Source organism: Rosa rugosa, chromosome 2 (genome assembly GCF_958449725.1).
Source record: "Rosa rugosa chromosome 2, drRosRugo1.1, whole genome shotgun sequence".
NCBI classification, from domain to species: Eukaryota; Viridiplantae; Streptophyta; class Magnoliopsida; order Rosales; family Rosaceae; genus Rosa; species Rosa rugosa.
The window spans coordinates 19,536,302-19,562,872 of NC_084821.1; the positions used below are offsets into that span (position 1 = coordinate 19,536,302).

Genomic DNA, 26,571 nt, shown 5'->3' on the forward strand with positions numbered 1-26,571 from the left:
TAATTTCTTGTAATTTTCTCGAGATTAATAATGTCCCAGTTAGTACAAATTATTGTTTTGGTGCATTCTTCTTATGTTAATTGTGAAATAGAAATTATTTCGAACGAATAAATTGCTCGAAACTCTTCGTTCCAAGGATTGATTTTTATACGTTACGATTTTGTGAAAACTTCCTTCACGAAAATCGTAGAGCGTGTCAATACGAGTTCGTGAACATGCGGAACACAAAAATCGGAGTTCGTATAAAAAGTTATGATCAGCGGAAGTTATTTCTTTTTTTTCAAAATTTAGTATAAATAGAAGAAAAAAAATAAGAAAAATATCAAAAAAAAAAGATGCTAGATTTCCAAATCCAGAAACCCTAATCCTTTTCTCTCTCTCTCAGCCGCCAATCCGATCCAATTTCGTTTTCCGGCCACCAATCTGGCTGTCACTGGTCCCATTTGAACCGCCTCTTCCTTCTCTTTCAATCTATAGTGGTGGTGCAAGGCGAATCACCACCTAGATGACGCAGCAAGGCAGAAAGCATGGTGGCGGAGCTGTCGGCCACCTCTGGCCGCACCACTGGTCAAGTTTTGGAGCTCTTGAAAAGTACATCAATCCCTCAAAGTAGCTTGAACCGATTTGCCGCGAGGAAGAAGAATCAAACAAAATCATATTTTAGGGTTTTTCCAAATTCTTGAACTTTCGAGGTAAATTCAGGGTTTAGGGTTTAGGTTTCATGATCAAATTTGGGGATTGTCGACAGTGCATCCGGCCACTTTTTATGCTTATGTTTTCTTTGTTGTGTCCTACTCGTTGATACGAGCATGTTGATATATTATGGGGTCATGTTGTGATCATTTGAAGCATGTTAGGTTTCGCATCGTTTTTGCGATCCGTGAGGATCCGACAGTTGGATCATCGTATAATTGTGAAAAATTGATCCTAGAAGTTTTGTCTCAATTGACGAAATGTTCAATTTTTGGTTCAAGTGCTCAGTTCGAACCGTAACCGCTTTCGTTTTTAGTCGTGTACTAAGTTGAGACTTTATTTTGTTTAGGTGCTTGACAGATAGTGTTCTGTACTTTATCTCGACTGTGAGAGAAGACGCAGCGGGATTTAGAGGTGAGTAAATCTCACGATGTTCATTTATGAACAGAGTTCCCTTTATTGTTTCGGTTTAATTGCTAAATTGTGAAATTGTTTTCTAGAAATAAAGATTTGTTTTAAGTTATATGAACTTGATCGTCTACAATTCATATGTAAATTGAAATGAGGTTTTATTATAAAAATGATTTTCTCGAGTTTTGCAATTGTGAACTATAGTTGGTATTAGAAGCATTCTTGAGTAGATAACTATATATATATATATATATATATATATATATATATATATATATATATATATATATATATATATATTGATGGTGTGGCATTGTGACAAGTATAATAATTGTGATTTTATTCATATTATTATTTTGAGAATTTAGTCTTTTCAGAATGCAATATATTATACGATTATTGATTTATATTGTGCTAAAAGAGCACTTATTACATAATATGATACCTATGATTAAGGCCACCAATTTTTTTCATTGGTGAGTTTGCACTTTTGCAGCAACTCAAATCAAGAATCATCGCTAAAACGACAGCTACTTTTGTTAAAGAATATTATCGAAACCCATCTAGTGCACTTTTTCTGTTCTGTCAATGCAAGCATAGATGCTTCCTCAACACTTATTTTCTACCTATCCCATCAAACTGATACTGCACTTTAGCTATCAAGTGGAGTAAGATAAGATAGGACATGATATGATATTACATTATTTTAAGACAGGTTATAGTTAGATTATTGAGTGACCCTACTTAATTAACTTTTTGTTAAGTAAATGGGAGGAAAATTGTGACCCATTCAAAGAACGAGAGGTAATGTTTGCATTATTGCAAAATAGACTTATTGCTCACCCCATCTGAATAGTGAGAGGTAATAATGCATATGCACGCACCATTTGCAAAATAGACTGAACTGCGTCTTCTTCAAACTGTCTAGAGAACCTAGTGTGTTGTATGGGACTTCTAGCTCCAGTGGGGTTTGATGATGAAAAGGCAGATCCGAAGTTGTTGTATTGACCAGGGCCGGCTCTCAAGCTGTGCAACATGGGCGACAGCACAGGGCCCCAAATTTTTTTTTTTTTTGGTTTTATATTTATATTAAAAATTATAAATACTATAAAATAGGGCCCCCATGGTCCTCTACTCCTCTTGCTCCGTTCACTTGATACCCTCTTTAGAGGGCCCAATTTGTTTAATGGTTTTATATTTAATAAAGAAATATTAAAATCTTCAGATCATGTGAAATTGGGTGCCTGTCTCTCTATCCAGCCACACAAACACAACCAAAGCTTATCTCCTCTTTTTTTCTGCGTTCTGTGAGTCTGTGACTTCTGTCTCTCCTCTCCTCTCCTCAATTCTCATCGACCAGTCGACCTCAATACCTCTCTATCCAGCCACTCAGGTATGATACTATGATTGAATCAAATTAATCAATGTTTACTGCGTTATTTACTCGATCCCGTAATGATTCTTTGATGGGTTATTCCTAATGGGTTGATCTGGGTTTGATTTGGTTTCCAGATTACAAAGGTCTAGGTCAGTTGACCATCTAGCAATTTTGTGGGATTCTAGAATTGAGAAATTGGAGAATTAAAGTTAAAGTTATTGAAGTCTTATTTGCGATCAACTATGTCACAAGAATGGCTAAATGGACTTGCTTTGATTTCGATTGAGAATGAATATCTTGGAAAAATCAATTGTGATAAGCTAATTGATCAGTTTGCAGGTAAGAAGGCAAGGAGATGGATTTTCAAATGAATATCAATCAACACTGCTAGAATGTGTTATTTTGAGGGTTTCAGATCAAAGCATCTTTTTGTAATTATTTTTTGCTGCAAACTTTATGTTTGTATTGAATATTTAGCCTTTTTTGTAGGCTCATCTAATGATATATATTGATCATACATTGTTGGTTATTTGATTTTACATTGAGTTTGTTCAAGTATAAATTTCGTCCATCCAAGCTAGAAGGGCCGCATCTTAAACTTTCGCACAGGGCCTCCGAAAAGTTTGAGACGGCTCTGGTATTGACGAGAAAAACCTAGTTAAAAAACACCTTTGCCACCTTTCTCATTCTCTCTTGGGGTCTATGCTCTTCATTTGTTTCGGAGAAGTCATTTAAATTAAAATTAACCTTCTATCACTCAAATGAGATTAAAAATATCTTTGGGCTTCTATGGTGGGCTGGAGTGTTTGCCCTAAGCCCATCTCTATATTTTTAGTTTTGTCTAATAATTACAATAAATTTCTTGTATTTAGGAAGCTAAGCACCGATATACACTTTATATATCTCTAGTGCCTTTGGAGTAATACGAAAAGAGGGTCTCTGTTACCTTTACATATTTGAATGTATAATGAGTATGTCTATTTTTATGTACCACTATTTTCTTGTCTGTCTATGTCTTTAAATGACAACGGAAGGATATGTAACAACATATTTTGGCTTGTGATGAGATGAATACACTATTTCCCCCGTAGGCTTGATTCAAAAAAAAAAAATTAAAAATAAATAAATAAATAAAAAAGACCTAGTTGAAGCAACTTATCATTACAAATATCTAATTCTAAGTACTATTTGGTTTAACGGTATAGTGTTTACTTTATATGTAAAATCTCATGAGTTCAAATTATGAACTAATTGTTGTACATTCTAAATTGTAAGATTATCAGTTGTTAACGTTTCTACTAATATATACACACCCAAAGTTTTCAAACTAGACTGAAATTTTAGGCTTTTAAGCCTTCTTGTTCACCAAAAAAAAAAAAACTTAAACTCAAAACTTTTTATCGCTTGCATTATGCTTATATATAATTTTAACATATATTTTAATTAATAATAATAATCCTAAACCTAATATGAAAGCAGAATACAAAATCGCATTCACTCCTAACTAGAAGCGTTGCATTAAGACTTGTATTTTTATACACCTCCCCATGCCTCTGGTTTTAACAAAAATACCAAGGTTTAAGTTAGAACAAAAAAAAACGTAAAACACATTAGTGACAAAAATACTATTACTAAAAAATTCATAATCTGCGTTCTACACTTCCTCTTTTCTTATTATAATATATCACTGTAGTTGAAATAAAAAGAGGAATCCAAATAATCAACATGGCATGAAAACTAGGGGTGGGTTCGGTTTTGTTCGGTTCGGTTTTGATCTAAAACCGAGAACCGAACCGATTTAAACTTCGGTTCGGTTCGATTCGGTTTTCAGTTTTTGAAAATCTTAAACCGAAAACCGAACCGAGCGGTTCGGTTCGGTTCAGTTCGGCTCAAGTTTGGTTTTTTTTTAATTATTTAAATATTTAATAAAAAAAATTCATATTGACTTTTTAGTTTTTTTAATCATTTATTTATATTTTTTTTCTATATCCATTTGAGCACCAAATCAATTGCATCAACTTGCTATAATCTGGGAATTAGGAATAAATGCCATTTTTTAGCCTTCCTCTAAAAAAAAAAGGGCCATTGGAGCCTTATTTAATATAAAATAAAAAACTAAAAGAGCAACCCATTAACCATATACATAACTGAAAGAATCACAAAAAAAGGAGCAAATCACTCTTCTACCCAGTAAACACAAACTCTGCTACTTGCGCTTGTGGATCTCTCCCAGGGCAACTACCAAGAGCAGCTTGTAGCCTTGCAACAATGGATTAAAGTGATAAAAATTAGACAGAGGAAAACAATGCAGCAATGTAGCAAAGGAATTAACTGAGCTTTGATGATCATCAAAATCCAGTTCAATGTTGAACAAATAGAAACTTGTCGTAAAAAAAAAAAAAAAAAAAAGAACAAATAGAAACTAAGATGTAGGAAAACATGTAATGACTGTCCTCATTATATGAGCATGTACCACTTTACAAAACCATTACTTCATTTTCATTTTACAACAGATCAACCAACTATATTACAGCCATAAGCAAATGAAATATCATAATTCCTTATCTGCTAACCATTAAGATTACCTGAGAATTGAGAAATTGAAAGGCATTTCTGAAGACAACGAATGTTACACCTCCGATGAAGACGACGAGCACAAGCAAGCGCCTCCCATCAGCTACCCTGGGTTATATCAACTTATCAAGGCATGTGAAAATGAAGAACAAGATAGTAGCAAACAACCATGCACGCCACTATACAAAACTTTTCAGTAAATACTTTTGTAAAAGCAATGAAAATGCTGGAAGTTGCTTTTAGCCACATCTGTTGATCAACATATTGCAGAAAACTATAAAAGTCTTGTCCGAACTATATTACAGTAATCATTCTAGAATCTTATATTTGACCAAAAATACAATACTAGAATCTTATTGAAAAAAGAGCAGTTCGCACTTACTTGTCTACATTGGTCACCGCCTCCTGCAAAGTGTCAAATGATGCATTGCTTGAGAATAAACCCTGTAAAGTATTACAAGAAAAAGACAATATGTAAATAAAAAAGAGGCAAACAGAGAAAACAGTAATAGTAAGCAAACATGGAAACAAAAAAGAAGAAATAACAAGAGATAAATGAATAACTGACTCTCTTTGTTTTTTAATGTGGTCTAGGAAACAGCCTCAGAATCGCTTCAATTGGATGCCTGAGCCATAAAATGTTTCATGTTAGAGCATAAAAACAACATTCATATGGATCAAAACTAATGCAATATGAAAAGGAGTGAAGGGAAAACATGATGGGCCTTAAGCTCAGTATAGGAAGCCACAGGATTTTAATGTCTTCAATATACAGGGAACCACAATTTTCAACAACCAAAGTACAACTCTTTTTGCATTTAATCATCCACAAAAGAAATTGAACTAGAGAGAAAGCTACTTACTTTGTTGCAGGAGCACAAACCTGAGGATTCTTTTCAAGTTACAGCCTTTGCCCAAATCAGTCTCAGATCCACCGTTCCCAAAGTCCCAGAGAAACCCACTTCCCAAACCTGATGAGGCCAACTAGAGGAAGTTTAGCCACCGATCTATATACGAACAAAACAAATCCACGATTACCAACGATAATATCAGAATGATTGAATAATGTTTAATTAAATTTCGATTCAACATACCTCAGGCTTGGATTGTTCCAGTAGCAGCATCTGCTATCTGATGGATTTTGTAGATCGGTAGCAGATCCAATAAAACCATAGAAGGAAAAGCATGAGAGTAGATGAGGATCGACCGCACCAAACAATCATCTTCAGCCTCGAGTGAGAGAGGAAGGAGAGAGGCGGAAGTGTAGAACATTGAAGTGAAGAGAGGAAGAGAGGCGAAAGTGTAGAACATTGAAGAGACTCGAGTGAGAGCGAGAGAGAGAAACTGAAGAAGTGAGGTCGTGCGGCTGTGTGAGAAACCTTTTATATCGCGACCTTAGGGTTTATTTTATGAGTTAATGGTAAAACGACGTCGTTTTATAAGTTCGGTTCGGTTCGGTCCGAACCGGTTTTTGACGCCCTAAAACCAAAAACCGAACCGAACCGGTTCGGTTCAGTTCGGTTTTTTTGTTTCGGTTCAGTTATTTTTTCGGTGCGGTTTTTCGGCTTCGGTTTGGCTTTCGGCTCGGTTTTTTTCGGTTTTCGGTTTTGCAAGCCCACCCCTAATGAAAACATAACAAAAACACGTTTCCATGAGCTTTGAAAGTACAATCCTAAAATGTTACAACTTAATATTAGAGCACTCAGGTTAAAGATTAGTTTCAAAGAAAATGAAGTCTGTAGGTTATCTTAGAAGAAAATAAAAGGTCGGTGCCTATATCTATATTATATTTAAGAGAACCCACTTTGTTAGCTAAAGTGAGTGTGATAATACACAAATACCCTCACACCATAGATTATATTAAAGGGTTCTTTTTTATACATAGAAAAAATGTCAAAATTTTATTGAAATATGTTAGATTACAACAATACAATGCAAAACTGCATTAATAAAGAAAATAAACAGTACGAAAGGAAAAGATGTAAAATTGAGAATACAAAGAAAATTAAAGGAGCAAGAGCAGCAGCGTCTAAACGTAGAGCTGACTTTACACTACAGATTGCAGCCGTGTAGTGAATTGAGTAGTTGGTGGTTTCATTACCCATGCAAATCCAATGCACAAAATGAGAAAAGTCAATTCGGTGCAGAACAAAGGCCAATCTTCCACCTAAATCTCAAAGCCGGCCAAGGTTGTCAAAATATGACTGTATTGGTAGACGATCTTTCACAAACAAATACCATAGACTTGGGTTTCGAATCCAATAGCAGTATCACACAAAAGCCCCAAGACATTCTAGCAAATGACATATAGCCCAACAAAGATAGTGGGTCGTAGTCCAAGCCCAAACCCCACCCAGATCCCATCTCCAGATCCATTCGCAAAGCCCACCCAGATCTTAGATCTGGATCATTCTGGACAGTCGGTACTGAAATCGGAACTTCTGGCTCCATACCCAGCCGCTGTCCCCATCAGACAAAGTACCAGCACCATTACACATGACCCTTTCTTACACTGATAGACCACCAAAACGCCATCGCTAATCGACATATCCTCTTGTGACCATGATTGGCAGAGAGAAACACCACTGAAGGACATCGTCGATGTCTAGTCTCGGAACGAGATCTCCATCGTCAACTGTCCTTAAAATTACAGACGACTACCGCCGCTAAATGCACCACTACTGCCACTGTGAAGAGCGAAGAGAGTAGCTAGGTACAGGCTGAAACCCATAAGTGACTCTATGAAGATGGAACGTGTACAAGAGCGATGAATTGGAGAGGTCGCCGATTCCCAAACCCTAGCAAAGCTAGGTCAAAGAGTGCCACTATCATTTCATCACACACACACACACACACACACACACACACACACACACACACACACACACACACACACACACACACACACACCCACACACACTCTCTCTCGCATCAGACATGGTTGCGTACACCATCAGAGCCTCTTGCAAGTAGCCTTGCGCTCTAACGGCCTCGACCAGGATGACGACCTCGACACTACCGAAGGAGCCAAAAATAACTTGAGCCAATCACATATTTGCAGCGTTTAGTACAACCAGCTCAGCCCCGACGTGCAACACAAGCCATTCACGCCGGCCAAGGATGGTACAATCGTCCGAGCCCATATACTCCACGCCTCGACTGCCAAGTCGAGCTCGACTTCGTTTGTGTTGAACTCAGCCACATTGAAGAGGGTGATTGTTGGCGGTGCCATGTCAGACATGCCTCAGACCTCTCTTTTTTCTTACGGTCACCGGCCTGGGAAATGGAAACTCGTCGAGGACATCTGTGGTGTAGTCGCGACCATCGACCGCCTCAAAATGATCAGATTCGTCATCGTTTTGGTCTATCGTTGACATAATCGAGGGCTGCTGAAAGCTGAATCGGCGACTGGGGGAGATTTCTTGCTTCGATGGAATCTCGGGAATTGAAAAGGACTATCCCATTGGAGATAGGTTGTGGTGGCGAAGGAGTTCGTCTTGAAGAGTGAGAAGGTGAAGGAGAAAGAATAGGACAATGACACGGGTTAATGAAACATCAACCTGTGCAGACCCAAACGTTCTTCCTAGGGTTGTCCAAGGCGAATTGAAATTGACTAGGTATGCCATTTTCTCCTAAAAATGTCTCCTTTCCCAGTATATGATTTGAGTATTCGCAATGAGAATCAGTATTGGCTTACATGGATATTGAATTGATGATGCAGATACAAAATCACTGATTATTATTCAATAGATGTGTATTACAAGAACAACACAACACCAAGACACCACAAGAAGCTGCAACTAAGGCTATATCGATAGGTGATTATATTCCACAAATTGTTCATAATGCGACTGAGCATTCAGATAAGTTTCCCTTCTATCTCATATATCTTAATCATGACTAAACTATTTGCTACTGGTTTAATCTTAGCAAGGTTGGATCTAAACTGTGGATTATTCCTAGGGAAATATGCCGAATGAGCAATAAAATGAGGACTTTTAACTTAAGCAGCATAATTGTTACTAGAGTCATCTTCTTCTTCAGAGGTGGCCCTATGACCCTCAATAAAAAAAAAATTATTGAGGGTCAATATAATTTTTATTCAGGAAGAAGATGAGAAAAAACCAAATTTGGAGGTGATTTTGGGGCTTAGCTTATTGGTGATGTCGATATTCTTACACTGTTTCTGCTTTTAGGTTACTAAATTATTATTTTTTTTAAGAAGAACGACTCATTCTTATAAATAAATCAATCGCAATGGTTGAAATAGTACATCGACCACATAGACATAGACATAGGTGTACACCTAAAATGGTAAACACACTACTTCATGGACAATAAAGCTCAAAGTCTAAACTAACAAAAGAACCTTCGCCTTCAAAGGAACCTATAGTTTACTATTTACGTCTCGCCGAGCACGCAATTGGGGTACGAAAAATAAATAGTACATCTAAGAAGACTCAGAAGATCTTCAGCTAGGCTAGACTAGACAACTAAATACTAGGCCACCACTAAACCAAGGCAGAGTGTAGGTTGGGTCAAGCCCATATACCCCATCTGTAAGACCCCAGAAATTTGTTATTACTAAAGTGTTCGTTGGTACGATTTCATAGTTCGAGGGTGGAGCGGAAATTATTTCGAACAATTATTTGCTCAGAATGCTTCGATTCAAGGGTTGACTTTTTATACATTTGCATTCTGTAAAAACTTCCTTCATGAAAGTCGTAGAGCGCATCGATACGAGTTCATGCATATGTCGAACGCGAAAATCGGAGTTCGTATGAAGAAGTTATCGCATTCGGGAAAAATTTTCATTTTGTTAAAAGGATGAAAAAAAATCAGAAAATTGCAAAGAAGGCCACATTTCCATTTTTGGAAACTGACCCTCTCTCTCTCCCCGATCGAAAATCGCCTTCTCCTTTTGCCGGTCGATTTCTCCCTCCTTCGGTGACGGTTGGACTCACCACAAGCCTAGATCGTCTTGCCTCCTCCTCCTGCTTCAACTGGTGGTCACCTTTTCCCTTCTCGCAGCGGCTACACGGCAGCGCCAAGGAAACCTGATATCACCCTTTTTGCAAGTCAACGCCGTTTTCTCCCTCCTCCGGCCATCATTGCTCGAGTTGTTGGGCACCTTAGGATCACCTGAGGACGCTGATCATGCTGCTAGGAGGATCGGACCTGGATTAAAGTGTAGCCGGAGAAATCAAGCTCGCCGAACAATTAGAAATCTTCGATTTCACCAACTTTCGGGGTAGGTTTTCGACCCTTTTTACTTTGATTCAGACCTTGTGCTAGTTATGAAAGTTGTTCACCATGATGAGACGAAGAGATGCATTTAGGTTTCACCACCTAACTCAATGGTTTACGGCGGCGCTGCCGCCGTCTGTGGCAGTGATTTTCGACAACTTCTGGCCACCCCAGGGACAGTTTTATGTCCCTCTTTTCAATCTACACATCGATGTATAATACATAATTTTTGGAAATCGTATGAGCAAGTTATGATTTTTAGGGTTTCTAATTCGTTTCAATTTTCGATCTGTGAGGATCCTACCATCTGATCGACTTATAGTTTTGATATTGATCGTATAACTATTCCAGAGACCTCAGGTGGTCTCAGATGAAGTTTCGCCTCAATTGGCATTACTTTCAAGATTTTAGGGCAAATAGGAGTTCGAAATATAACCGTTTTCGATTCGTGTACTAAGTTAAGATCATATTGTACTTATGTGTTTGACAGAGCGTATTCGATACCTTATCTGCTGTAAGAGAAGACGCAACGGGAACTAGAGGTGATTAAATCTCACGTGGTTCATTTACGAACAAAATTACTTGTTATTTGGAATTATTTGATAATTGTAAATCGTTTTCGAAAATGAACATTTGTTTTAAATTATATGAACTCGATCGACTACAGTTCATAGGTTTTCGATTCATAGGTATGAAAATAAGATTAATTTTAATTATAAAAATGAATTTCTCGATTTTGGTGCGTGTAAACTATAGTTGGTATTAGTAGGCATCCCTGAGTGGATGACTATGTATATATATATATATATATATATATATATATATATATATATATATATATATATATATATATATATATATATCTGGATGGTGTGGCATTACGTAAACTATTGTTTTGTTCTGAGGGCCGAAAAGTCTGAAGTTTGAAGGTTACAGTGGTAACTCGGGTTTTGTTCTGAGGGCCGAAAGGTCTGAAGTCCGAAGGTTACAGTGGTAACCTGGGTGCAAAGATATCGAATGCTTGAACTTTGGCCAAGGTGACAGGCAATGATTCAATTAGAGCTCTAGTATGTTGCAAGCGTACCGTCATGATGGTAACTGTGTTACTGCATCATGAGTACGTAGTCTGTTGTAAGTGTACCGTCGTGGTGGTAACTATGTTACTGCATCATGAGTACGTAGTTTCGAAGAATGTTTATGGTGTCCTTTGTTTAGTGTATACGTGAGATTTGGATTGCTATTAAAGTTGTGGTGTCGATATGATCGTTTTGAGTTATCCTTGAATTGAAGAATTATTATTCATGTGGGTTGTGTCTATTGATTTGAGTTTACTCATACGAGCTTCACAAGCTTACCGGGTTTGTTGTTTGCAATCTCGGTTCATTATTCCATGGTGTAGCGGTTATTCCTGCAGGTCAGGACCACCAAGGCTGAGTTCGAGGCGTAGTTGAAACAATTTTAGGTTCATAACCTATTTTGTTATTATACTGCTGTATGTAGTATGCTCCTAGCGAGCATTTACATTTGTATTTCATTTCTTTCGAGTTTTGTAAACACTTGACGATGTAATATTTGACTCGAGTGTTTGAGTCTTTGTTGACATTATGTTTTTGGTTATGTTGTTGCTCAGATTAAATTGAAAAAGTTTTTATGTATTTCAGGCAATTAGTTAAGTTATCGTGTTTCGGATTCGAAATTCGGGGCGTGACAGTTTGGTATCAGAGCGTAAGGTACATATTTGGTGATAGTCAGTACTACTAGAGTGATAGCCCGTCTGCAGCTGATCCCCATCATATACTCTTCAGTATTGATATAGTCATTGGGTATATAGGAGTGTTAGGTGTCGTCTAGAACGTTAGGTCGTCTTAGGAGCTTGTGTGCCCTCCTTGTGTTCGTGTCTTGGTTTACGTGGTCTTGTATTCAACTTATACTTGTGTTTAAGTTTTATACAAGTAGTAAACAAGTAATTGCTATGCTTCTCAAGTGATGGATCCTCCGAGAGGCAGAGCTAGAGGCCAAGGTAGGCCCCGAGGAGGGGGCAGAGCTAGGGGTAGAGGCAGGGTCCCTCCTGTGGAGGAGTTCTACGAGGAGGATGTGGAGGTATCGTACGTGGTGCCTGTTCCACCTGTCGTGATGTAGGCGAGGCCATCCGCTTAGCTAGACTGGCTAAAGAGGTTTCTAGACTGGGAGCGACCCCATTTCAGGGAGGTACGGATCACATGTTGGCCGATGGTTGGATCGAGAACATGGAGACGTACTTCGAGATAGTCATCTGCACTGAGATCGAGAAGAGGAAGATGGCTACATATCTTCTCCAGGGTAAGGCACGAGTGTGGTGGAGCGGTACACAGCGGGCTATAGATGTGTCCGCCTTGACATGGGAGGGTTTTGTGGAGCTCTTCCGGGACTAGTACTTTTCGGCTACAGTGAGGGATATAAATGTAATAATATAATAAGAGAAAAGCAACAACAAAAAATATTGAAAAGGAAGAAATCTTCATTTGCTGGTAAATCACAAAACAAAAATTAAAATAAAAAAGATAAAAACAAAATTCACTTTCTCTGCAGATAACTACCCACTATCTACATATAACTCTCTATGTTTTTTTTTTTTGATCAGATAAACAACTCAAATGCTACAACTTGTCTTTCGTGAGTCGAACTCACAACCTCCCACTTACGAAAGGGAGACTATGTCACTATCTACATATAACTTTCTATGTTTTTGTTTTTTTCTTAAATTATTTTTATTATTTTTTCTTAATGGAAAATATTTCTTATACATATAGAGCATGTGGTTACAGGCTAGTATAAATACGGGTGTAAATGACCCATGCCGAAACGAATAACAAGGTAATCAAGCTTGACTCAATTTCTTTTTATCCAGCTTGAGTCGGTCTTAAGCTTGAATAATTTTTTTTATCAAGCTCAGCTCAGCTCGAATATTTTTTTTAAGGACCTGCTCGACTCGATTATTGGTCGAGCTTGAGCTTTATGCTAAGTTCAGCTCATTTGACTCTGTGCTCCAGATGCTAAAATGAATATCTGACGAAGTAAAATAATCTCTATCTCTAAATTAATAAATTTAAATAAGAAGATTTTTTTTTTAAAATACAATAATAATCTAACTTTGATTTGATTGCTTGCTCTATCTTAATTATTGGTTAGAGTTAATTGTCGCACTCATCTAATTTAATTGTTGCACAGGTATTGACCTTTTTTGTTACATGCTATGATCAAGGGTGATTCTAGTTAGACCTTCAAATTTGACATTTTGAGCTCCATCGTTTTTCAAATGTTATTAGACTTTGTCAACTCATATAAATAGACAAATAAATTAAGACAAAGAGAGGAAAAAAACAAAAACCAAAAAACAAATACTCTTCTGATCTCCCCTATTAATAGAAGTTACCTAAAACAATTAAGTAAAATTAATTAATTTCTACACATATATGGCCCCCTCATTTGATACAAAAATAAATTCAAAACAATTTCATTTGGAATTTCCTTAAACTAAATTCATTTAATATTTTGGTGTAGTTATTACTAATTAAGATCCAAATCTTTTTAATTAGATCTAATCAATATATATTATTCATTTGAGAACCAAAATTCTTTTTTAGAACCATTCATATTACAAAATACACACACACACACACGATTTTGGATTAACAAAAAAATCTTTATAATTGTCTACTTGTTCAGCCTATCTGAGAATCAATTTTAAGTTCCACCACTGGATGAAAGTACACCAAAAATGTAGGTAACTCCCTTACAAAATTCTTCGCAAATGAATTGATAGGGATTAAAAAAAATGAATTATTAATAATTCAGATTTAATTGTTCAAGGGTGTTTTGGTAAAATTAAGAAAATCTAGGCTCATTGTGAGTATCTGCAAGATGGACTCCATTTTAGTTTTTTGAATATAGTTTTGAATTGAAAACAACTAGATGCTCAAATGTAAATTACATTACTCTAAACTAAACTAGTGATCAAATGGATGAAAGTTAGAATTTAGATTTTCTACCACTAACCTCCTTTGCAAGTATTGATGCATTTCAATATGAATGATGCTAAATTAATTAACGAATTTCTCTCCTTGCATTCTTCTCGGGTATGACAAGGGATGTGCTCCTTTTGTGATATCAAGCAACCCCTCTCAAGGGTAGTACTTAACTACTTAAGTTATACATTTCAATCCAGTTAGGTATCTAGTGCATTACCCTAAGTGCATAAAGTTTGGAGATGAATAAATCATGCAAACCAACCAAGCTTATCTTTAAGTGATTATAATTCACTGCCCCTACATGCACACCTAGTGTGCTTTCGTGCTTTAACATTTAAAGGTTACGAAGTTCTAAACATTATACCATGACATGGCAATTACACATACTTAAAGTGGTAAAGTCTAAGTATATGGATTTAACTCTTGAACTAGCATGTAGCATGTAGGCATATTAAAGAAAATTGCATCACATCATATTATAGCATCAGTCCATACAAAAATTGGCTAGGGCTTTCAACCTTAACCCCAACAAAGTAACTACTCACTCATAATCATACAAATTAGCATCAAATTTATAATATACATCAAGGTAAATTAAAGAGTTAATGTAAAGACTAGACTAGTTGAAACTCGACAAATTGATGGCTAGCTCCTCCTTGATTACTCCTTGGATCCCTCCTTGATGGTGGAATGAATGGATTATGAACTTGTTGATGGTGATGATGAATGGAATGATGATGAAGATATGATGCTCCTTTGGCTAATTTTGAGTGGTAGTGATGGAGTTTATAGTGGTGGTGATAGAATTTTTGGTGGTAGAAGACAATAGTTGTGGTGGTGGTGATGGAGGAGATAGAGTAGTCAGGGGAGTATGAGTTTGGATTTTGGGAGGTGGAAATGGAGGTTATGTGGTGGAGATGGAGAGAGAAAAGAGATGTAATGGGATGGTATGGGTGATGGTCTTCTTGAATGAGAGAAGATCGAGATGCTTAAATAGGGAAGAGAGAGGTGTAAAATGATTATGGAAAGCAAAGGGAGCAGCTACTTGTTGAATGGAGCAAAGAGGTGAAGTATGAGAGTGGTAATATATCTCAAAACCAATGGTTAATGGTATAGGAGTGATGATGTAGGTTAGAGTAGGTAATGATGATTGAAAAATGGTGATTAAACTTAAAACATGACAAATTTTTAAGTGATGAATGATGGTGGACTTTTGGGTAATATGGGGAGTTGAGATGGTGTGGAAAAGAGGGAAAATTGATGGAGTTGATTTTGAACCAAAAGGTTTAGGATTTAATATATATATATATATATATATATGAATTATGATCCAACATAAGCAACAATAAGTTCTGCGTTTAGTGCTATGTTATTAGTTCATGGTGGAAAAATGATTCTAGCTCTTTATTTTATTAGTTCCATAATTGTCTACTTTTTGTTACAAATGTGTATGATTGGTATAAAAATGTGAAAGTGCGTAGATAGTGTTGTTTCTACTCAAATATGAGTGGTTTTGGTAGAGACACTAAATGGCCAGCCGAGCTGAGTGTGTGGTCAGTCTAGTGAGATAAACGACGCTCACTGGTCAAGTGTGTGGTCCATCTTCACTCATTCAATGTCTAAGTTAGTTAATGTATTGATGTTGATAGAGTGACATTAAGCAAGTGATGAATGGATACCATTTAAGGTTGATGTCTTATATAGAGATGCATAGGTTGCATAGGTTGTTCCTCTTTCATGCTATCATATGGCTGCGGAGACCTTCTTGAGAAGGTGTTCATGCGAACACGTGAGGGCAAGTCCGAGGACATTGAGCTTTGGGTTTGCTTGTGTCTGAAAGTGTTATTCCCAAAGTAACAAACTCTGGCAGGACTATATACCCTAAGCGGAACTATAACATTATGTTTGTTATTTATATTTGGCAATAAATTGTATGTACAATTGTAACTTTTTTATGAGTAATTTCACAAACTATGACTAAACTGATGTTTTACGCTAAAAAGAATGGAATGAAATGATCAAATTGAATTTCAAGAGTAGATTAGATATTATGATCTGCGATTACGCAAGAATTCTAGTATGCACTGAAGTTCACATGGACTTAAGTTAAATTTGACGCGTGTCGCACAAGTGCACAATAAATTTTGACACACGTAGCAATCGCAATCGTTGGAGTGTTCAAACAGTCTAATTATGTCTTTGTCACGTTTAACAATCAGTTGACGTCCAACTTAGGTAAATTTATTAAACCAGGATGGAAACCCAGTACTTCTATTATTCTCTGTTCTTAGACACATTCGTTCAATTCTTTAGCAAAGGCAAAACCCATTAAAGCCATATCGAAGAAGCACACATCCCATGTTTTTTTCTTTTGCTTGACAATAGCATCACAGATCATGCTTTTTGAATTCAAATTGAAGGAGACAGTTAATTGGGGAGGATTTGATTATAAGTTGATGAAAGGTAAAATGGAAACCCAAATATTGTATAGAAAAAGAACGAAACCCATATGTTCATTTGCACGAACCATTTATTAAAATGAATGCATGATCAACCAGATGCGGTCGACAATTAATCAGACATGGTTTCAAATGGGTTCTTGATGATTGTACAAGCTCGGCTTATGGTGCCATCTATTGATCCGCTATCGGAATTGAAATATAAATGTATTGTATGCTATGTCAAGAATGTCTCTGCAAATGAATAGATGGCTGAGAAAGATTTGGATTTTTTTTTTTGAATGAATGAAAGAAAGATTACAAAGAAAAATCACTATACAACCTAAAGCATGAAGATCAAAGTTAAAAGTATTAGAAACAGACAAAGGAAGAGTAAGATTACAGCTTGCAATGCCAACTGGATGTCCCAAATTTGCTAGTGCATCAGCTACAAAATTTGCTTCTCTCCAGATGTGTTTGAACTCAATATCTTGGAACTAATTTGCCATACATTTGATATCTTGAACAAGAAGTTTGATGTGCCATGGGGAGAGATATTGATTTTTAGATTTTGTATTTGTCTTTAAAATTTTAATATTAATGTTTGACCAATATTAAGACTAACCAATGGCCAACTAACGTAATTTAGGCACAGTTTAGCATATGCTATGCAGCCTATAATTTTATATACACGCATAAAAATTTACTTTGTGGTTAAACCCTAGCCGCTCCCAAAACCCTAGGCTTCTTCTCACGACATCTCAACCTTCCTCACTGCAAGCATGTCAACCATCGAGGATGTTACGGCAAGCTTTGCTGCTTCGCTCATTCTTGCGGGTTCTGACGTTGTCGACATCTCTCACCTAAATGATGGAGGCAACAGATCATACACTCAAGCCTTTGACGAAGAAGAAACATGAAGCTGTGGACCTTTAACGCCACTTCCGGCGAATTTGGGTCCTTGATGGAGGCTTCGTGCAAGCCAGCATGCAGGGCAGGTTTGTTTTCACCTTTGACCTGAAGAGAGATCAAAACAAAGTTATTAGGGGAGGACCATGGTACTTTAGCCGATTTCCTGTACTGCTGCAACAATACGATGGGCTTGCGAATCCGCTGGAGGTATCCATGAATCATCTCTTTTTTTGGGTAAAGATTTCAGGTATTCCGCCTGCCCTAGAGAATAGGAAAACTATTATGAATGTGGCTTCGATTGCAGGCAAGTATCTAGATTTTGATCAGAAGCTATTTGATCACAAAGGCCTGATTAGGGTTCATGTAGCACATGCTATATCCCAACCCTTCTTTCTAAAACATACGCTGAAACTGATCCTTGGTGTGGTGAAGGAAATAACATATTTCTTTGAGAATTTGCATGGAAAGTGCAGGGACTGTAATCTGATTATTCATGAACAGGATGAATGCCCTCTTGGGGCTACACAGAAACAACAGACTAACACTGAAGCACAGGTTGCAATTGGGACCTCTCTAGAATCTCACTTTCCAGGCCTTTCTGATCTTTGCTTTCAAAATGGGACCTTTCGGTTCCATGGAGTTCAGGCCCCCATAGTACCATCTATTGCTCGGAATCTGTTTGGTGCTCCCTCTGCACACAAACCTCGAGGTCCAATTGTCATTAGGAATGAAGATGTAAGGCCTGAAGCGGCAAATACAGTGCTAGCTTTACCTCCTACTGAAATAGACCAAGCTACGGTCAAGAGAGGACGTCCATCCTCACCATTCACATCCCTTAAAAAGCTGAAAATTCTTTTTGGAGAAAGTAGCCAGGCTACAAGCCCATCTATGCTCCAAAAGAAGCTGAAGGTGCCGGAATTCCACACCAAATTCTCTGTCAAGTCTCTTGGCCTGATTGAGGCTCCAAGAGGAATCTTGATTCCGAAGGAAGAACCTATCCAAAAAGAAGACATGCAACCAATCAAGAAGAAGAAAGGAAGGCCTCTAGGGTCGAAAAACAAGAACCCTTCCACGAGTAAGAAAGTGACTGCTGACTATATATGAATTTACGTCACTCATATAATCATATTCTAAATTTACGTCACTCATATAATCATATTCTAAATTTAATTAGTTATACATCGCTGTATAGAATACTCTCTGATGATTACAAGTCATATTTCCAATAATGCTAGCTATCATGATTATTTTTCTATATATTTCAAAATCTTCCTAGTGCATGGCTCACGTAGATTGGAAATTTACCAAAACAAGAATGCAGAATGACAAACATTGTGGGCTTGTGGCACCCTAGGCAGTTGGACTCGAGTGCTGTTGGTGTCAGTGTCCTTTGGTCCCCCAACTTCCTAAGTCCTAACCCATCACACACCTAAAAGGACACAAAACTGTCAACAAGCCCACCCACCAGTCTCCTCCCTCCCTCCCTCCATTCGTCTCCTTCTCTCCTCCTTCGATGAACGACAAGCAAAGCAACCATTTTTAGCCATCTTGCCGGACGCGACTTTCGCGTTGAATTCCCCGTTCTGCCCCTCCTATCACCCTCCTCAAATAACACCCAGCTCTGTTTTGATGCTCTCTTCCCCCAATTTGGCTCCTTCTCGTTTTCCCCAAATCCCTTGTCCTTCCCCATCCCCGTTCGATTAGATTCAATTCTGGCGATTGTGCCATCCTAGGGGTTCCGTCTCTCCTTCTCAGGTAGTTTCAATTCGTTCTCAATGTTGCTTTTTGGTTCTCATTTGGTTATAAATTAGGGTTTTTTTTTTTATCTGAAGCACCTGGCTTTTTTTAGGTTTTTAAGTCGTTTTTCCTTTGAGTTTTCTTCTGGGTTTTGAAGTTTGAGGCTTTGTTGGTTTCTGTAGTGGGAAAGATTGGGATTTTGCTTCAGCAAAGCATCTGATTCTCTCTGAATTTTTGGGTTCTAGTTTCTTTTTCTATTGGTTTTCTTCTGGGTTCTGAAGTTTGATGCTTGGTTGATTTGTGTAGTGGGAAAGATTGGATTTTTATTGGGATTTTCCATCAACAAGGACTCTGCATCTCTCTGAATACAGGTACGTCGCATACAGATTATAATTGTATAATTAAATGGAACAAACTGTTCATCTTTTGTTTTTTGCGTTTACATTTCAAACTATATGGTTGGCATAGTTGCTTGATGGCGTCTGAGAGTTCCACGCGACCCTGTTTTTTTATGAATTTGATCTCTATTTTTTATACGTAGGGTGCTGGATTTGCTAATTTTAATATGTTTGTTGTTAATTATTGAAGATTCTGTGCTTCTGTAAATGTAATCCAGGACAAGGTCAACTTATTGTTGGTTGGGGTGGTGTGGGTTTGAGCCTGCATTAGTGGATATATAAAAACTGGAGTCATCGCTATGCTGTGTTTGAATCGTGATGGTTTCAATATTGCGAGCTATTTCTTTCATTTGGCTGAGTGGCATCCACTTGAATAGCAGAGCTGAATTGGGCCTGAAGCCCTCTCCCCTCCCTCTGTAAAATCAGGTTTGCATTCGCTGCCAGAATCGTAATTGTGAATGTTTAATCGAACATGAGGGGTTTGGATTACATCTAGGGATTTTGCTTAATATAATCATGGAAAAACAATTCAGTGTTCAGAGGTTATCTTTTCTCCTGTTTTATATGAATATTGTGCAAGTTAACATGACATTTCTGTCATGAATTTTGGTCTGGAATAATCGGTATGTTGTTTTGCAGGTTTTGGAAAAAAATTTGTTTTGGTTGGGAGCTATAGTAACTACTTCACACATCAAGTTTCTAATGATCCATAAGAGTGTCTGTATTGCTAGAATGATGGGATGCTGCAGTTGCTTTGGTTTCTCTATTGCTAGAAAGCCCAAACCGAAAAGGAAGCCTAGTTATAGCTATAGTAGTCACCCTTCACAGGAGCATTTGTTGGATGATGATTTAGAAGATGATTATGATTGTTCATATAATGATGATGCTACAAGTATGGGCAATGCTGAAGAAAGTGAGCAGCAAAGTCGTGCCAAACGTCCTGATGAGATACTAAGTTTCAGAGAACAGAATGGAATGATTTGCAGGCAGTACCCTGTGAAGGAAACCCACAAAGTTGTTCGCACAGAGGTAATTTAGTCTTGTCTTGATTTTTTTGAAGTGTGTAATTGTGTCACAAGAAGCTTAAGGGTTTCTGATATTAGTATGGTGCTTAGTACTCTTTCAATAATGAATGATAAGATCAGTCCTTTTGGTAGAAACTATAGTAAATCAGTTGAAAGTTGAAACAAAATTTTAACATATTATCTGGTCAGCTTGAAAATTGTAAGATCTGCCTACTTTTTGCATCTTCTGTTAATGATTATGTCTGGGATTTTGGTTTTACTTCTGAATGTCATACTAAAGGGTCAAGTATAGTCCTAAGCTGTTCATGCCATCAATTTGGTGAAAAACTGAAGTTGCGATATTTTTATATGGGGGTGGGTGATGGGTTGCAAACCAACTAGACAGTCTTGGACTGCTTTGCTGTCCACTTTGAAAGCAATTTCTTAAACTACTTACAAGCTTTTGCATTCGCACTCAGGATGATGATGGGAATAAGATGGTCAATGAGTATGTTCGAGAGTGTAAGATTGGTTCTGGCAGTTATGGGAAAGTGGTAAGTTCTGTACTGATGGTGTTTGTTTGTTTCTGCTGCTTACTGTAAAGGTTTGTTTTGCTGCTTACTGTAAAGGTTTGTTTAGCCCTTTTGTGTTGTATGTGAAACAGGTTTTGTATCGAAGCCTTGTAGATGGAAAGCATTATGCACTAAAGGTACTGTTTGTTTTTCTTAAATTTCTAGCTTGGATGTTTTGAATGAAGGAAAGAACTATTAAGATAACGAGTAAGGAAATTCTGATGCATCAGCTTTTTTTACCTGGGACAAGTTATAGTGCTTCTTTATATGCAATTTTCCCTTCTTTTACTTTAAGTTACGGAAAATCACTTTTGGTTGATGATATAACTGTAGATCAGGTTTGCTATAAGTTAAGGTTCCTTTTTTTCTTTTTGTAATATACTGAAAAGCGCTTTTGGTTGATGATAACTTTATCTGTAGATTAAGTTAAGGATCCTTTTTTATTAATTTATGCTGAATTTTGCAGGCGTTTCATAAATCTCATTTATTAAAACTCCGGGTTGCACCTTCGGAGACAGCTATGACAGACGTTCTTCGTGAGGTATGTGTTTTATGTCTTTTCATGTTCTTATTGGAGACCCTTGAACAGTAGCTTTGTAGTTGCTTCTTGTTTCTTTCTGTTGATTGTAATATCAGAGTATCAAGAAACATCAGGAGAATTGTATATCGTTGTTTATATGCTGGGTCTGCATTGTATTTTATTTTATATTTTTGTTTTGGCATGCTCATATACCACTTTACTCTGGCTTATGCTTGTTATACTCTCTCTCTCTCTCTCTCTCTCTCTCTCTCTATATATATATATATATATATATATATATATATAGAGGCCCGATCAAGGGCGGACGTCCGCACTGTCGCTAAAGTGCGGACGTCGATGCAGCAGGCGGCGGCGGCGGCGCGGGCTGGCCGGAGGGAGTCCGGAGGCGTTCCAGACCTCTTCTGGGCAGAGTTCGAGGTCGGAGGAGGTCGGGCTTGCCGGTTTCTGGGCAGCCACCTCACCTGCAGTTGCAGGTTCTGTGCAGCACAGCAGAACCGTCGCCGGCGACTCCATCGGACCGCAGACCCCTCCGCACGACCCCCAGCATCCCTCCGGCAAGCCGCGCCGCGCCGTCGCTGCTTGATCGAGGCCGGAGCAGCGACGTCCGCACTTTTTCTGGGTTGCGGACGTCCGCTCTCGAACGGATCCGTATATATATATATATATATATATATATATATATATATATATATATATATATATATATATATATATATATATAAATTTTTTTTTTCATTTTTACTTCCTTTTACTTATTCATATCAAATTCTTTCACTTGAAGGGAGGAATGTTGATTATCTTATATTTTTGTACCTGACAGGTTCTTATTATGAAAATGTTGGAACATCCTAACATAGTTAATCTCATTGAGGTGATTGACGACCCAGACACAGACCATTTCTACATGGGTACTTATTGTCTATTTAGCCTCTTTTTTTCCTTTTTAGTGCTAATTACAGTTTAAACTTATTTTCTTGTTCATAAATGTATTTTTGCTTTAAACTCTTCCCAGGAAAAGAGATTTTTACATCTTGTTCCCTAGTCTAGATGCTTATTAGGGAATGAGTGTACTGTTTCTACAATTTTATGTTTCAACAAATGGGTCCCAACATCCTGTGGACTTCAAGGGAATGTCAAACTAGAGCCCAATAAAACACCCATACTAGTATAAAACTTAAAGATGATGTTTTTTATCAAAAGTTTATGGAAACTTCTGCCAGGGCATAATTTCTCTCCTTACTATAATGTGATGGTAGTGTTATGAGGATGATTTTGATAGTTACATTTATCAGTTTGACTATTTCGGTCTATTCCAATGATATTACTGGAATTTTTTAGAAAGAAATACTAAACCCAATCAAACTAGGAACACAAATCATTAAATTAGATATTAAATTTGGCGTACTTAGTTAGTGAAATTGTAGAAGGATCGCACTGAAAGATATATTATACTCTTATTTTTGTACAGGAGAGAAGAAGAATTGACTAAGATTGCAGACCAGTTTACTAAAAGCTTTTGATTTTTGCAGTGTTGAATGTTTTCAAGTAGAATCCTGGTCTCATGTCTGACTGCAAGTTTTATTTTATCTGTTCGTGTTGTTTTTTCAGTTCTTGAATATGTGGAAGGCAAATGGGTCTGTGAGGGTTCTGGTCCACCAGGCGGCCTAGGAGAATCTACTGCAAGAAAGTACCTGCGGGACATAGTTCGAGGGCTAATGTACCTCCATGATCATGTATGATTAAAGTCTGGTTTTATGCATATCTCTCTTTCGGGAATGATATTTTCTTTTAAGTAGCTGTCTTCATTTTGCAATAGTATTTTTCTTCCTTGTCATCAGCTGATTGCATGAACTTGTTACACATGGATTGAAATGATTTAGTTAAATATTCTATGGATAGCAAGTACCGTTACCATAAAATTAAAAGGCAATGTTCTGCATGTAATAAGACAACATTTGTGTATATTGGCTAAAGAGATTGGTTATGCTTAATACTATAATGTGTCTTTTATCTGCTTCAGTATGTTGCTTATATAACCAGTACAAGCAAGCAACTTATTATAAATTGGTAACGCTGTAAAGAATTGAATTTGATGCCAGATTAAGATGGCTCTTTGTATCTGGTTGGAGCAGAGGTAGTTGGGTGCACTGTCCTATTTGATAAAAAAGCTGTTTTGTTTATTTAGTAAGAGCATGGAGAGTAAAGATTGATGTTTTTAAAATTTGGCCTTTTATGTTATATGAATGCATGACATATCTCAGAAGAATTGTAGCTGTTTCCCTGTCTGTGTGTGTGTGTGTGTGTGTGTGTGCCTGCAATGTACAGTGATTGGTTTGTCATTGTTACTGTGGTGAATTTTCATGTGTTTCTTTTGAAAACAGAACATAGTACATGGTGATATCAAACCTGATAATCTGCTGGTTAGTAGTAATGGTACGGTGAAGATTGGGGATTTTAGCGTCAGCCAAGTTTTTGAGGTAATGGAACTGCTGACACTTGGAACACTCTGACACAGTAGTATATTTTTTCTTTTGTTTGTTTTGCTTCCCTTTTTTTTCTTTTTTTTTTTTTTCAAAAGGAGTACTTGACTGTTAAAGAGTTGAGCTTACTGTCAGGTAGTTTCACACTTTCACTGTCTTTAGAGCATTCAGATCTTATATCTCTTTAGTTCTTTCTGATATTTGTTCAAACAATGTTTTTGGGTATTAATATTTCAAATAAGGCATATCTCTTGTAACAAAACATAAGGCATTGTATTGGTCTCAACTGCAGGATGATAATGACGAGCTGCGCCGATCTCCAGGGACTCCTGTTTTCACTGCACCTGAATGTTGTTTAGGTAGGAATTTCTTCTAAGATACAATAGTGCACCTGAATGTTGTAAATCTTTTTATTTTATTTTTTATTTTAAGTAATATAACAAAACAGGAAAGTAGGGTCTTTCAGTGGCCTCTGGGCTTAGTTGCACATTCTCCCTTAACAACACAGGTTGACTAGATTCAAATCCATCTATCATGTTTATGAATAATTTACCTAGGAAAATTATACCCGACACAAACAGGCAAAACTGACATTCAAGTAAGTCAGCTATGACCTTTCTTAAGTTTCCCTCTTTGAGACATCAGTTCCAACTTGAAATGTCAGATTTCTGTACATCATGAAAACAACCCTGATTGAGCTGGATTTGAATCTAGTTGTGGTCATTGCCAACCCCGTTCTTATTCTACATATGTTTTCTGCTGATCAACAGGCCTAACCTATCATGGTAAAGCTGCTGACACATGGGCAGTGGGGGTTACTTTGTACTGTATGGTATTGGGACAATACCCATTCCTTGGAGATACTCTGCAGGATACATATGACAAGGTATGGAAATCTCAGTATTCCTTTAGGACATCACTACAAAATAACTATTGGTGTATGCTTCAAGCCCAGTGTTATATGGTATTACCTATGTTGTATCTTATTGGTTGTTTGATTGCTCTGCAGATTGTTAATAACCCTTTAGTACTTCCAGAGAATATGACCCCACAGTTGAAGAATTTACTCGAAGGGCTTCTGTGCAAAGGTTGGTAAATGTTAAAAATTATGGATTGCTGATAGTGCCACCCTTTTCACAGTATGTTGATGATTGTAACATTTCATTATGCAGACCCTGCAATGAGGATGACTTTGGAGGAAGTTGCAGAGCATAGTTGGGTTGTTGGAAATGATGGGAGAATGCCTCATTATTTATGCTGGTGCAAGCGGCGTCGCAAGAGTCTGAGTATTAGAGAGGAATTTAATGGGACAAAAGATGACTGTAGCATAACCCACACTGACTAGACTTTTTAGGGAGTTGATTTATGTATAGCAAAAAAGTTAGGTTTTGTTGTTTTGTCTTTTCCTTCTCTTTTGACTTGCAATCTTATCTGCAGTGGTTAATCATGGCGAAAACTAGCCTTAGAGGAACTTTGGTTTGCAACCTACCTTGGCCGGAGAAGGAAGTTGAGGTTCTGGCTTTCCAATTTTGGTTTTAGAGTTGCCAAAATTGTTTATTTATTTGTTTGCTTTTGGAATTCTCTTGTTTGATTTGATGAGAAAATATGTGTTCAACTTGCTTATCATCCGGCGTCTGACACATGGAATATGGCTTTTTTAATTATCGACAGAACCTTCTATTTTGTGTTTCTTTGGTTGGTGTGACGATACTACTTGAAATCAAGTAGCTTGATTCTCATATTGTGCAGTATCTTATTCGTAACTGTACCGGAAAAGAATTCGTTCCCATCACCATGTGAGCACTGCGCAATGTGCATTGGTCTAGTGGAAGCATGTTAGGCTACAAGTAAGGGGGTTGCTGTAGGGCTTCTCATGGTAATACGAGGTCTCTGGTTCGAATTCTTGGGAGGGGCAATATCCAAGTTGCTCTCAACTCCGGAGTGGTAGCTCACTCGGTCACTATTAAAAAAAGCGCATTTTGCAATTTGAAACCATTTTAAGAATCTAGCTTTAATAAATTATGTGGACGTACGCAAAGAACAAGTTCTGATGCCATTCATATGAATGACCTCTTGCCTATCATCGTCATTAAACTTTTTTTTCAACGAACCAACTTTTTAAATTCTGCTCCTTGTGTAGATTGGAGTTTCTTTTTTTTCCTAAACGTCGAGAGTTTAA

General features: G+C 37.3%; 1 protein-coding gene and 2 long non-coding RNA genes across 6 annotated transcripts; 2 read left to right on the top strand and 1 right to left on the bottom strand.

The window, feature by feature from the left end:
• Nucleotides 1–2,286: 2,286 nt before the first annotated feature.
• LOC133727839 (uncharacterized) lies at nt 2,287–3,011 on the top strand. The gene is made up of 2 exons (XR_009855390.1): nt 2,287–2,497; nt 2,617–3,011. It is a non-coding gene; the product is annotated as an uncharacterized LOC133727839 (long non-coding RNA).
• Nucleotides 3,012–4,557: 1,546 nt separating this feature from the next.
• LOC133734146 (uncharacterized) lies at nt 4,558–6,395 on the bottom strand. 2 transcript variants are annotated; one of them, XR_009858108.1, is made up of 6 exons: nt 6,151–6,395; nt 5,920–6,063; nt 5,625–5,682; nt 5,439–5,500; nt 5,068–5,164; nt 4,558–4,741 (listed from the first exon to the last, which is right to left on the bottom strand). It is a non-coding gene; the product is annotated as an uncharacterized LOC133734146 (long non-coding RNA). The 2 variants fall into 2 exon arrangements; XR_009858109.1 differs by having other exon boundaries at nt 5,068–5,305.
• Nucleotides 6,396–19,070: 12,675 nt separating this feature from the next.
• Nucleotides 19,071–26,018, top strand: LOC133731631 (serine/threonine-protein kinase GRIK2). Of its 3 annotated transcripts, none has more exons than XM_062159009.1 (14): nt 19,071–19,415; nt 19,643–19,768; nt 20,014–20,221; nt 20,435–20,824; nt 21,279–21,353; nt 21,464–21,508; nt 21,838–21,912; nt 22,733–22,820; nt 23,521–23,645; nt 24,294–24,389; nt 24,685–24,751; nt 25,163–25,278; nt 25,402–25,480; nt 25,565–26,018. In XM_062159009.1, the coding sequence occupies exons 4-14, from the start codon at nt 20,498–20,500 to the stop codon at nt 25,735–25,737; spliced, it is 1,266 nt and encodes a 421-aa protein (XP_062014993.1). In that variant the 5' UTR covers nt 19,071–19,415; nt 19,643–19,768; nt 20,014–20,221; nt 20,435–20,497; the 3' UTR covers nt 25,738–26,018. The 3 variants fall into 3 exon arrangements, with proteins under 3 accessions (XP_062014993.1, XP_062014992.1, XP_062014994.1); XM_062159008.1 differs by having other exon boundaries at nt 19,704–19,768; XM_062159010.1 differs by lacking the exon at nt 19,643–19,768.
• The last annotated feature ends 553 nt before the right edge of the window (nt 26,019–26,571 follow it).